Raw genomic sequence first — 14,285 nt, forward strand, 5'->3', positions numbered from 1 at the left:
AAGCGGAGGCCTGCTTCCAGTCTGCTCGTCCAGCACTCACAAGCTGAGCCCCACTTCAGGGGCCGATGTCTGCGTTTAAGATCTGTCACGAAGGGCCCAGACGGCTGGAGGAGAGCATCCAAAATCTGCATGATGTGGAGAAAACTCTGACAAAACAACAGTGAATATAGACAGGCCAGTTGACTGAATGTGGAGAAAAGCTTAAAGCCATCAGGACGTCTTTACATTTGTCTGAAGATTTATCACAAGGAGACTAAGGACAGGAAGAGACGTGAGGACAGACGTGAACACAAACTCCAAAACAGCAAAACAGAAAAATGCAAATAAGATGCAGAGACACAGGCTGCTACACAACCCTCCACAAACCACAGCAACATTTCTACACTTTGCTTTATAGATTAAACAAATTCATGTTTTTGGTTTTAGCAATATGCAACCTCTCCACTAGATGTCACTAAATCCCACAAACTGGACCTTTGAGTTGAAATAATCACAAACCATCAGATTTCTAACAACCACTCAACTGAAATGTTAGATGTGTGAAAGTGAGCAGGCTGCAGCTGAAGTTTAAGTCACAAAGTCTGAGGACAAAGACACACTTTAAGTCAGGTGTAAGATTCAACAACAGGCACGCTAACGTACAGCAGCTAAATTTAGCCTCTGCCACATGGCGCCTGAGCCGACTGTAAAGCTCCGTGTTTTTGGTGTGAAAACTGTGACTTAGTGTGAACCAAAGAACACGACGGAGGGAGAACATGCGTCTTTCGGATCGAACCAGCACGGTCTCAGTTTCCTCCATAATCCCTGGCAAGAAGCTCAGCTCACCCACACCTATTCAGCATGTGTGAAAGCACGAGCGGGAGGGAGGGAGAGAGTGTCACAACCTGCTAAATGCCGTATTCTGAAAAATACATTTTGTGCATAAACATTTGTATATCAGACTCTATATTACTACAATTATCCGATCATTTCAGCCACAGTCCCACAGATGGAAGCTCTGCATCATTGACTCCGCAGCAGAGCACATCCACCAAATGTCTGACTGAATGCCTCTGAGAGCAGGTGCTAAATCACTTAGATGACCTGATTCTGCCGCAGCTTTTCAGCTCCTCAAGCCTTCTCTTACCTGCTGCATGCACCAAAGACAAGAGAAATCATTGTGCCCCAGCCAAATCTCCCATTATATACAGCACACACTGATTCTTACAGTCGACTCATCCTGGATCCTATTCTTCCAGCTCGGCATGTGTTCCTTTTAAAAAACGTTGTCCAAAACAACAAATAAACGTTTGTTTCCACTGCATCATGGCTGTGATGAGTGATGAAGCGTGAGCGCTCTTTGTTAGCACGTTGAAAAGCATGTGTTCTGAAGGCAAACCTGTTTACTGTGAGTCCAAATGTTCAGCATTGTTACGATCAAAACATTAGCAATTCATTTTTTCTCCGTCTGAACCTTTTCTCCTGTTTCCCTCGCAGAGCTCTGAAGCTGACTGTTGGCGTCCTGCAGTCAAAGAGTCCACCTGGATTTGGAAATTTAGACAACAAACTTGAAGCGACATAAAACGCTTCAGTTGATTGGTTGTTTAGAGATAGTGAGACTCTGTTTGAGGTGAGCTTCATAAACTCTTTGCTGATGGAGTTAAGTTGTACGTAGCTGTTCCTGGATGACATGCCGACACACCTGTGAGAGACTGATGTACCTCTGATACGAATCACAATCTCCTGTGACTTGAGCAGACGTCCTTGTTGCGGCATCAAACGACTCCTCTTATGATTTCTGCTTGTTTTTTGACGTCAAACGATGTTTTCTTTGTTGCTCTATGAACGCATGCTGCACACGTGCAGTTAGATTGAAGAAGAGGACGGATGTCTCACTGAGGCTGAAGTCCAAAACTGATAATACACTGTGCAAGAAGATATTTAGGTAACTTATTTTTTAGTGTGTAAATCTTTGATGGGATGAGGAAGAGGAAAGAGGAAATGCCTTCAAATGATTTGTGACCTAACAGGCATCCAGCGTGTGGGCGGTCTTAGCTATTTATTTCCTGCTTCTGATGCTGCTCGTTAAATGAGTTGGCTGGCGTTTCATCACGCTGCTCTACCTGAGCCACCTTGGATGTGTGACTGTTAGTTGTTTGGCTGATTGCTGTTGAGAGAAGGTCACTTCTGTGAGGTGATGAGCATGCAAGGACTGTTACACGTGATGCGTGTATATTGTTTGTGTATTTTTCTCTATAAATGTTCAGAGGAAGAAAAACATTTGTGTGTGATGTGAATTTCAGCCTGGAAACTTGAAGCTCTGCAGTGTTTCCTGTTGCAGAGGAAGAAGCTGTTCAGTGTTTTCTCTTCTTGACATTAAGTCTCATCTGGCTCAAACATGTCGTTTACAGTTCGCTTTGATATGCAGCTTATTTGTTTATATGCTCATTTTTTGAGGATTATGCATCATATATATTGAACCTCAGATGGGAAACACTTCTCCTCAGTCATCTGCATCTGATATTCAAGTATTCTGTTGGTTGGAAGGCACAACGCAGACTTCAGCTCAACGAGCCCAAACATCAGATGTTATTTGTTCAACTTCTCAGACTTCGGAGGAGTTGCGGGGAGTGTTCCCAGCAGCCTTCTGGGTAATCAATCTCTGCTGTCAGAAATCTTGATGTTGTTTTTTAATTGTGACCCGAGTGTTGAACCGCATGTCAAAACAGTCCTGGTTCCTCCAGCTCAGAGTTATCGCCCAAGATTTATTTCCTTTGGTGACCTGGATTTCTTTTTCTCCTCTCTCTCCGTCTGGACTTCGGGAACTTTCTCCCTGCTGATATTAGTCAAAGGTCACTCTCTCACCTCTCACGTTATCACATCACGACAATCTTGGCTTCACTCCACTGGCTTCCTATTAAGCAGAGATTGTAGTGATATAGAAATTGTGGAGAAGATTGCAGTTATTACTCTTAAAGTGCACTTAGGTTTGACTCCTTCTTGGACAATGGCCAATAATTTATTTGACAGTTCAGACCTTAAACCTTTTTGAAGCCTTGCGGTTCAGAATCTGAGTTTAGATGGAAAAGCCCACCATTAACCCATGTTTTACATATCAAATGTATTTGGCTCCGTAGCCACCAGCATAATCTATCAATGCAATGATGCCGTGTGGAGAGTTTGAGGGCGACATATGATGGACAAGGGGTCTGATTCTGCTCCAGAAAGTCTTGATCTGGGCTGGTTCTGGCACATGGTCCCATCAAGGTTTAAGACTGTAAAGAACTGCTTCCTGGAGTCATGTTTGATGTTCATACATTTAATGCAAATAATGATATGAAGACTCTGCAGCTGTTTTAGGCTCCTCTGAGGGATTTTTAAAGGCGAGATAAACTGTGCACTTTTTAGTTCAAGGAGACTTTGGTATCACAATGCAGACGATGTCCTATTTTTAGAGGAAGTGCACTAATTAGGCTGTGGGTTTAAGCATTTCTTCAAGCTTCCCTCTTCTTCAGATTTACAACCCAGACTGAACAGGATCAACAACACGTAGCAGCTAAAAGTCTCTCATATATGAAATGTAGAACTCACACTGGTTGTATTTTTGCTGGAGCAGTGCGAGCAGCCTGATCTATACCGCGCTTCAGTTTAGTATTTTTTGTGGTTGTTGCAGCTGTTATAGTTTAATGCTGCAGCTCGCTCTCTCTCTCACACACACAAAATGTGTTTTGCTTATTGTTACTGGGATGTTTGACCTTCACTGTGCAGAATGATGTATGTGCTGAGTTTGAGGAGGCTGTTTTCAAATTCATCTGCTGGAGGGGAAAATCTCTCTGTGCTCACCTTAAATCTGAATTTAAGAGCAATGATTTTGTGTTATTACAGCTAGTGTGGCAGCCAGTCGTGGTCCAGTGTGCATTGTACACCAGCGTCATGTATAAACCTGAAGCGCAGTGCACATTGACATTTGTTAAAATTAGTATATTTATGCAATCTCAATTGTTCAATGATGGAGGAGGAGCTGATGCAATTTTTAACAAGGTAATTGAACATTTTTGTGCAAGAAACATACCGGATGCAAATGAATATTTCAGGGCCGCAGTATTTGTATGTCTTAAAACATGCCTGGAGGGGATTTTGAGCAGCTCAGTTAATTTTTCTTTTATTAACCTTCAGCCTCATTCAACACAAGCTCTGATAAACCTGCTGTAGCTTAGCCGGCCAACACCAAAAGGCAGAAACACAAAGATTTCAATAGATTATCACTTTAAAGTATTGCTAAGCTAATGCTAAGCTAATGCTAAGCTAATGAGTAACAACCTGTGTTGAAGAACTTTAGCAGGCACAAATTTACAGTCCATAACCGAAACAGAAGACATTAATGAGACAGTCAATTAGCATTCAACTGTTAGCTTAGCTGTATGTGTCCTAGCTGCTACGTTTTTCTTTTAAGCCACAGCTGAGTGCTACGTTGAACTAGCCACATTAGCTCTTTAAATCAGCAGCTGAACCTCTGGGGATCGTGATGATCTGCCTGTCCAGCAGATGCTCTCAGGTTCTTCTTTTTTTATTGAGATCATGCCTTGCCGATCTGCCATCCAATCACCTTTGTCCTCGGCTGAGCTTCTCCGCCCACACCTGCACCTCATTTGCCCATCAGTCCTGACTCCTGCAGCACAATCCAGCCCCTTTTCCCCAGGCAGCTGTCAGATTGCTGTTGTTTCTCGGGTGCCATGTTTCCTTTCTTTTGAGCCACCCGCCTGCCTGTCAACCGACCTGTAAGCTTATTTGCGTCTTCATCCTGTTATTAAATCACTGAACTGTCACCATCCACCTCAGCTGTCTGCCTTTGTGTGTCTCTCCTGCTGCCTGACACTCACCTGTCTGATCAAATTTGATTTAAATTAAAATGTTGTAGAAAATTGTACCCCTGCTTTAAAATGTTTAATAAAAATAAAAATTTAAAGCTACACCTCCTTATAATCTCAGAACCTATACCCCAAATATCAATAATTATTCAAGTACTCCACTAATTTCTCATAATAGAGCAAATCATGTTGAAGAGAGCATGTAACTTTTCCCAGTGGTTTAATCTCAAAGCAAACCAAGCAGCTCTGCTAAGTCGTTAATGAGGCGCAGATGGTGATGCAGGCAGCAGGCGGGGTTGATGAGGCAATGAGCCACAGGTGTGCAGGGCACCAAGGGCACCTGGTGGACAGGTGACGAATGACTGCCCCTGAAAAATAACACCCAAATGTGTCTGATGACTTGCTACTCATATGGAAATTTGGCTCCAAGTTTGTTCTAAGTAGGTTAGACTAGTAGGTTACAGCTGTCATGCAAAATGGAAAGAAGTGTGGAGTTCATGCTCCCTAAAATTTGTTGTACCTTAAAATTCTCCTAGCATCAACCTGGTCAGATGATTCCCTGAAGGCTGACACACATATCTGCTTCTGTTTAGCGTAGCAAGAAAGCTAAATAGATAAACTTCTTCTAGAAATGAGGCCGGCTGCATGTTGTCTATAGTGCAACTTAATACTTTAAAGCAAGGGTGAGGAATGTCTATATATATATATATATATATATATATATATATATATATATATATATATATATATATATATATATATATATATATATATATATATATATATATATATATAAAAGAAATCAAATGCAAAAAATTTCAAGATAGCAATTTTTTTTTTTTCTGCCAGAAAAGAAAATAATAAAATGTTAGATTTGCCCTTTTTTTCGAGCGGACCTGAACGCACCACACGTCTTTGACGTTAATATAACGTCAGCGCAAGATGGCGCCTGTAAGCAAACCGGAAGTACCCGCGGAGTGGCGCCCTTTTCAAGCGAAATAGACGATTGACTATTTGTTGTCGAAGTAAAAGTCAAGCCAGAGTGTTTAACTTAGCTTGTTAGCTCACAATGATGAAAAAGGCAAAATTGAGTGTCATCGAGATGAGATACGATAACATTTTATTAATCCTGAAATTAGGGAGAAATTACAGCTACAAACATGCTAACCTGGATGAGCTACACGGACCCTGACACACTGAACACTCCTCAGTGGAGTTTGGATGCTCAGCCAGCAGCTTCCACAGAGAGACGGTGTTCTGCAGGCAGGTTTGTGCTGAGCGAGCTAACAGCTAACAGCTAAGAAGCTAAAACCTCCCTCAGAAGGAGAGTATGTGGAGGAGAGCAGCAGACAAAGTCAAACTGTTCAAAGTGTCCGTTTGTCTGGAATAATTCCTAAAGACTGGCGGACCCAAACCTGGACAAACAGCATCATCATCATCATCATCATCATCATCATCATCATCATCATCATCATCATCATCATCATCACTACCATCGGACATCAAACGCCTCGTCTAAGAGAAGCAGTTCCAGCCATCACAAAGGTGAGTGTGATACACCTGTTCACATGTCTCTTTATGTAGACTGTTAGCTCGGTTTATGGCCTGCTGTTGCACCTTTTGCAGATTTCAAATACAGTTAAAGGATTTTTCCAGCAGTAATTCTTCATAAAGCGGCTTGCTGGCAGTTGGGGTGTGATTGGATCGTAGCTAGCTAGCCGACAAGCAGGTTGAACGCACACACACAGTCACACACAAGTACAGGAGCACATAGAAAGAGCTGCTTTATTGTTCTGACAAATTCATGTTGGGTGTCTGTTGGAGGTTCATCTCTGATAAACGTGCTGTGAGGCAGAAAGACAAACTAGCGGACGGAGTTGAACATTTGGAGCTAAAGAGACATCTATTCCCTGGAGTTGGTGGAGAGCTAACAGCAGAGTGACACTAACACACCTTCAGATGAATGCTAATGTCAATGCTAATATATGCTCACATCATCCTTTTCAGCTGGTGCACTTCCCAAGTTGTATATTTCTCTCAACTGCGCAGTAACACTATTTATTATCCATACTGGCAGCAGTATTTTCATACACTGTACATTTTGTGCATATACATAGACTCAGTATTTCTCAAGTGCAATACAACATATGACATTAGCAGTTTTCTCATAAGAATATTGGCAATAGTAATAATAATCTGTACATCATGTACATGTACATATGTTGTTTTTCTTTTCTGTATCCTGTATACTTTTTCTTTTTATCTTGACCCTTTTATGCCACTGTTTGCTTTTTGTAACATTTGCTGGCTGTAATAACTGAATTTCCCTCCGCTTATCTTATCTTGTCTTATCTTATCTTATCTTATCTTATCTTATCTTATCTTATCTATTGGCTGGATGTGAAAGTAAGCCACGTTTTTAACTAAAGCTTGTTCTGCTGCTTTAAATAAAGTAAATCCTCTAAGGAAATTCCTCTGGAAATCAACAGAAACTCACTGACTAACATAGCCTAAAATAAAAAATAAAGATGGAATAGCAGTCTCTATTCAGCAGGCACCCCTAACGAATTAAACTCTCCTTTTAAGGAAGCATTAATGAAAAAATTTAGAAGTAAGGGATCCATTAATTAAGATGTTACCTTGATTTCCTCAAATACAGGTCCCTAAACATTCTGCAGATATATAATGTGATGTGTTTGTTGGTGTTTATAAGAAATAAGACCACATTAAAGATTTCTAACTGAAGTCATTTATTATTTATTTGTTTGTTTGTTTACTTGTTTAATTATGTACATGTGAAGCACACCTTTAATTAGTCCCCAGTGTTTAATAAGTGTCTTTCTCTGCGTGTTTCTGAGCTAGTTTGTAAACTCAGTAATCCGAATTAGAGCCTCTGGTGACCATCTGCTGTCTGCACCGGCAGCACCGCGCACTACTTTGTTACTGCATTCACCTCAGCCCGCCCCCTGCGCGCGTGCGTGTGCGCCAGCGTGCGTGTGTGCCCGCTTCCATGTGTGTGTGTGTCTATGTGTGCGCGCGCGCTCGTGTGGCTTTAGCCTACCGGGCGGAGTAATTCGTGCTGGTATCTGCTGAGTGCATGTGTGTGTGTACGTGTGTGAGTGCGTGCTACGGCTGCTGCTGCTTGTCACTCATTGTGCCGCGAACACGGGTAGCGAAAAGGACCAAAATTCCGTCCGGTGGCAGTCGTTGTCCCTGGAAAGACTGATATCTGCTCCCCCTCATCAGTAGAGACTCGTCGCTCGTGTGAAGTGCGTCTGCTCCTGCAGGAGAATATCTGTGACACATTACAATGCTTCAGATCAGGGAGCTCCTCTGGGGATTGCTATTCGCTGGCTGTGCAGGTGAGATGCGGACTTCTTTATGATTCATTTTAGGTTGTGTGGAGATTAATGCCAAGGCTGTGGCCGGAGCACAGTCTGGAGAATTGAGGCCGAGCGGGGCTGATTCTGGAGCAGCATCCTCTGGTCCCGCCAGCGGCATCCCTGTCCCTGACTCCGGACAGTGTCGTCAGGTCAGAGCTGGAGCCCTGCAGAATCCAGCACCGCTGAACCAAAAGTTTCTGTGTGCGGTGACACTTTAACGGCTCTTTGGGCCTGAAATACCGGCCGGGATGCCTTCATCCCAGTTTGGAGGTGTTGTGTGCCCAGTGCCCTGCCAGGACCCGCTCGCCTCGGTGCATGTTTGAGTGTGTCCGCGCATTACGGAGCAGTGTGTGGGCTCAGGTCCGGCTGCTTTCTGTCCTCCCGGAGTTCAAGCTGCTGCAGGTTTCTGTCATTTCCATCAAAATGAGGCACACGCGCCGCGTTTTGTGCCAGTTCTGCTCTGAGTTGATGTGTGTTGGTAAAGGTTAGTGGATGCTGACGGAGATTAGGACTGGTGATGCGGGGACGCTTTTGTCCCCCCCCCCCACTGCTTATACTCTGTATGGCTGCGCGTAAACAACCTTTCCTGTGAGAAATGAGAGAAGCGGACTGAGGCGGCTCATGATGCAGAGCTGAAGTCCAGCTCGGCGCTCTCACTCCTGCTGGGTCGGTGGTGACGCACCGAGGATGGAGAGCCGGGAGCGCCGCTCGCTCTGTGCGACGATGCTTTGTTTCAGTCCGCTGAAAGCAGGTTTAACTGCGTTTCTGTCGGGATCAAATTCGGGTTTTGTCTCATAAACACGCGTTTCAAGTGGTTTGTCTGGATGAGAGATGCGTCCGCCGCTCCGACGCTGCTCATCATCGCATTTGGCACGCAAACGTTGTTCTGCGCGGACGCTTCAGTGTGGGATTTTAGAGTTTAACATCAGTGTGATCGTTTAGGTTAACCGCCTCTGACCTTATTTACGCGGCTGAATCTGTCCTTATGTTCTTTTTTAATGTTGCTTAATATGACTGTGGAGTTTCCAACTTAAGCGCGGCGCGTTTTTAGGCGCAAAACGATGTTGACGTACAGGCGCAGGCTGATCTGACCGTGGTTTTTTTAATTGGGTTGCTTTGGGGGGGGTGGAAATTCGTCATCCATTGAGGCCACTGAATAGTCATTGAATGTATACAATAGGATCCAATCCCAGAGCTCCCATGGTCAGGGCGGGAGGGGACCCATTTTCCCTCTAAACCCCCACCTCCTCTGCTTCCCACATCCTCCTCCCCTCCCTGCATCTGGCCCCTGTTTCTATAGACTGCAACTGCGTGCTCGGAGTGGAGTTTGAGGACCCCCAGGGGTCGTTGGAGAGAGGAGGGATAGTTTGATTCAGTAATAATTTCATTCAGTAAACATTATCCTAATTGTACGGCTGATCCGTTGTCCCTCCGTGTCCTACAGGCCTGTCCTCCGTCTTTGTATTCATGTCCTGTTTTTGCCTTCGGTCTTACTTTGGGAAGAAAAATAAGCCCCTACAGGAAGTCTGAGGCCGATACAGATGTATTCAGAGTTCAGTGTGATAATGATCTTTATTATTGACACTGACATTCTAACAGACTGTGTTTAACTTTAATTTTTACCAAAGTTATTAAAATGTTGTGTCTGAGATATATTCTGACCTTGATACTTTGAAGTGGAGAAGTAAACTTGTCAGTACCCTCTGGTGGACAAACCATCCAGTATATCTGTGATAACTGTGATTGGCCTGTATTTTTGGCCTGACTGATGTATTGTTCAGCGTCTGATGGCTTTTGTGGGCCTAAAATGTGTCGCCCTGCACAACTGCGCCTTGACAAAATTGCAAACCTGTAATGTACATGCAACCAAACGGATTGCACTTCATTGCACATGAAAGAAACAGCCCTTTTTAGTTTCTGCTGAATATTTTTGAGGTGTTTTTTTAAGTCAGCAGTATTTCTTGCCTCCTCTACACCCAGACACTGTCAGCCTGTCAGCTGTTTGTGGTGTAGAGGGCGGTGTGGTACCAAAAACAGTCGGGATATGTTCATCTTTTTCTATATGATTCATGATCCTGCCGAAATATTCTGACGCCCCCACAATTCACTGCACCTCATATGGGAGGGAAAGTGAAAGGAACCAAGAGGGAGATAATTAGACAACTGTGCCTTAGCTCTGCCTCGTTGCAATACGGGAAGAAATTCAAAGAAATTGATCACATTATTTGATAGGCCCGGGGTACATTAAAAGGGTAATGACAGTATCGCACAGTTTGAAGGCTGAGCAATTTAATTACATTTATTGATTTCCAGTTCCTGTTCCGGTTCACTGGTAATTGAATTTTGAGGCTAGTAACAAACATTAGAATGGAGAGGCACACCACACTCCAAGAAATAACTGAATAATGGCCGGATTAAATGGAATATGATTTCGGAGGCGGACGCAGACCGTGGCCTTCTCGTCTTCGTCTGTCTGCAGACAGATGGATGGAGTCTCGTGTGTTCTGACGTGGTGTTATTGGAGTGACCTCCCGTGTCTGGTCATCATTCTGCAGCATGAAAGAGGAGAAGGTGACGGAGGCTAATCAGTAAGAAAACTACATGTTCCACCGGCTTTACGCTGAGAGTGAGACTGGCTCAGAGTCACCGCTGGACAAATGGGAAACTTTTGGTTAAAGTTTTGCAGAGAAGTGAAACTTGATGGCTGCTGATGCTTGAATTTGATCGCATGATTTTGGAGTTTTGGCCTGAGCTGACGTTTGCTGTTTCTAAGCGCAGAGATGTTGATTCAGCTTGTTTTTTTTTGGTTTTCTGTCCTTTGCTGTCTCCATTAGCACCATTTGAAAGAAAAAGCAGCCTCCTCATTCATTTCAATGAGACCACCGTGTCGTGCAGTGGGAGTCCTGATCCAGAGGACTCTGGAGAGGAGAAACCAACACTGGCAATAGGTTTAACCTGAAGCTTCACTGTGCGTCACGGCCCACTGTCGGCCAATCAAAGACCTGAGTGCACATTCCCGATAGATTTATTTATAATGTGATCGAGGTAATTCCACTGTTGCTTTGCAGGATGGAAGATAAGATTATAACACCGTGGTAACTTTCCAGAGTTGTAAAACATCTGCATCTGTTGCTCAGACTGGGCCTCCTCACTTCAGCTCTTCATTTGATTGGTACCTGAAACAACAAGCCTCCACCTGTTTGCATCTTCTGAATTCTGCTTTTGCTCTGAATTCCCAGTTGCTGCTGTGCACCTGCTGTTCCATTTATGCAGCTTTATGAAACTGGAGATACTGACTTCAAGAACAGAGCAGATCCATGTGCTTTTGAGCCCGAAGACTGAATGAAGTCAACTGTGAAGTTCGTTTAATGAGCCTCTGGATCTAAAACAATGTTTTCGTGCGTCAAGCGTCGGGCTGCTTCTAAAACGGAACGAAAAAGTTAAACTCAACATTTTGAGGGAGAGAAAATACACAATTCCTAAATGACTAACATATGTGACTTTAACTGCTGTGGTGAGTTCAAAGCCACTATGAAAATAATACAGGCTATTTTTGCCTTAGGGGAACTGGAAAAAGCAGCCAAACAAGGGAAAATTATAAGGCGTTTTTAGTCTGCTCTCTGAATAAAACTGCATTCTGGATCTTCAGAGCTTTTGCTCTGTAGTTCCAACAAGATCCATGCTGCATTCAAAGTGACATGTGCACATTTGTACCAATTCATCACAGCTCGAGTTCTCATCAGCGCAGATGCAGCTCAGATTACAGCCGTACCCCTTTGGATTCAGCTCATTTCCACCGATATACTGCGACTCCTGCACAGTTAGAAAAGCAGAGGACAGCGTCAGAAAATGACTTCTCATAATTGCAAGTTTAGTTGATTTTCCAGATGTGAGTTCCACGCTGCTGCTGAAGTTTACATAAGCCCCATCCATTACTGTGCATTCATTACTCTCTTTTTCCACGTACTTCTGCTGCCTATTCTTTTCATTTTAGTCTGTGTATTGTTTAAAACAATGAATTGCTTTCGAGCCTTAAAAGTCTTCCCATCACTGTCACTGTATTCTCTCTGTAAGGCAGACTGAACTCTCTCTACATCTCTGCACTGGACACACATGAAACCAGTGACTCAGACTAATTGTTGAAAGTGTGTTTCCTGAAATGTTGGAGGGTTTCCAGGGATTTAAGGTATTTTGGTCGCATTGGTAATTGTGGAAGTAAAAGTCAACTAAAATGATGGAGGATTAATGAATTAAATCAAATTTCACTTGTGGAAATACCACTGATGAAATCCATTTCAGAGGCAGGACCAGGGCCGACTAAAGAGAGAGAAAGAAAGAAAACTTCGATCACTACAAGAGAAAAGAAAGACAAAACTGCTGCACTGTTAGCAGCAGTCAGCATACCACAGCTTTGAGGTGCACTCCCTGTTTTCTTTTTAATGCCCTCAAATCCTAAAATTTTGAACCACATGCCTGAAATTCCAAACTTTGCTATTGCACCACCAAATCCCAAAATAGCTGTATGACATTTTAGAAAGTCTTCAGCAATAAGCCCAAAGATTGTCCCAGTTTTCCTCTTTAATTCCAACCAGTGAACAGAGGGACACAGAGAAGAATGACTAGTCGAAATGTCATCGGTGGCTGTTTGCAGATCTGTGGATAAAACGTCACGTGCTGCTCCGATGTGAGAATGAAACGTATTCTGCCACGGTGGGTTTTGATTATCCATGAATTCATGTCATCTCACACTGCTTCTCCGTGCTGAACGGGAAAGTACAGATCGCTCCAACAGATAAGTTCAAAATGACTCGGCCGGCCGTTATTATTTCTCCTCTGCTGACTGTTAGATGAGGATGGGCCGTCTTTGCATATTAATCAGGGCATGAATAGGCACCGTGAGTGATTTGCATTGTGTGAGCAATGAAGGCGTCCTGTAGAGAATTGAATGGGGGGGAAAAAAAGAAAAAACTGAAAAAAGGAGATGGGTTTGTTATGCAGGATGGGGGCTTCCCTTCCCCCAACACTCCAATGAGTTCTTCAGCACAGCATTACTTTGCAAAACTCAGTACAGTACATATACAGTATATATACAGTATATACACTGTGTGTGCCAGGCTGCACAGTTTGGAAAACAACTCTCTTTGATGGTTTGCATTTTCCTCTAATTCATTGAACATTGAAGTCAGGAGTTGATTTAAAATTATTTTTCCTAATCTGGGCACGATGGGCAGTCGTACTTTGTGCAGGAAGTCAGTCTTTTAAGGGATCTTTGGGTCCTGGTCCAGTTTGCATTTCAGGCCTGTGGCCCACCATTAAGTTTCAGCTTGAGCTCGATCATATAACCTAGAGAAACCCACCACTCTGTCAGGATCACAAAGCCATTTCTGGTCCTTTTTGTAACTTTCAGTATCCTGTTAGGATCAAAACCAGCATGACTTCAGTGTTCGCTTTCTGCGACTGAAGATAAGCCTAATGGATTTGCACTCTGAACACATTATCTGGTGGTCCGTTCTTTCAGATTTACAGACCCTCTAAAAATTGGCGAATTTACTGAAAGCTTGTCTCAGACCCTCCGTGTTCTGGTCGCTTCCCCCGGTTGAATTGCAGTGGCTCTTATGCTAAATAATTCTTCAGTTCTCTTCAAAGAAGAATTCGCAGTCCCAGCAGGGTGAACTGGTATCGGCTTCTAATGGATTCAGAAAAACTGTGCTTGATGTGAATATGCCCCGAGATCACATCCAGCAAGGTAAAACATGTCTGAGAGTGGTTCTGATTCTAAACAGTCTTTGAAGCTGCTGCCGCCTGAAGGCTAACAGCCACGCTGTGCATGGAGAATATGGAGGGTGATTGTGGATGGACAGTAGTTTGCTGCGACGCCTCTCCAGCAGAGTCCTGGAGTCTAACCTCACCAGGGTCTCCACATCAGCACTGATGATCAATGATGCTTTCTGTGCTTTTTCTCCTGAGCTCTGTTTAAGTGAGGCTGCCAAGTCTGGTGAGGGTGCCCAAGGTGACGATGGACTACTTTGCTGTGGAACAGAATCCCAGCGTGATG

General features: G+C 43.6%; 1 protein-coding gene across 6 annotated transcripts in view; it reads left to right on the forward strand.

Moving 5' to 3' along the window:
• The first annotated feature begins 7,942 nt into the window (after positions 1–7,942).
• The window catches only part of ncam1a (neural cell adhesion molecule 1a), a 221,899-nt gene continuing 215,556 nt past the window's right edge, over positions 7,943–14,285 (forward strand). For 5 of the 6 annotated variants that reach the window (XM_070982425.1, XM_070982427.1, XM_070982426.1 and 2 more), the window contains exon 1: positions 8,007–8,209. In XM_070982425.1, the coding sequence (XP_070838526.1) occupies positions 8,158–8,209 (52 nt within the window). In that variant the 5' untranslated portion in view covers positions 8,007–8,157. Of the gene's footprint in view, positions 8,210–14,285 lie in introns of all 6 variants that reach the window. The other variant, XM_070982431.1, reaches the window with a different exon arrangement.

Source organism: Chaetodon trifascialis, chromosome 16 (genome assembly GCF_039877785.1).
Source record: "Chaetodon trifascialis isolate fChaTrf1 chromosome 16, fChaTrf1.hap1, whole genome shotgun sequence".
NCBI lineage: Eukaryota > Metazoa > Chordata > Actinopteri > Chaetodontiformes > Chaetodontidae > Chaetodon > Chaetodon trifascialis.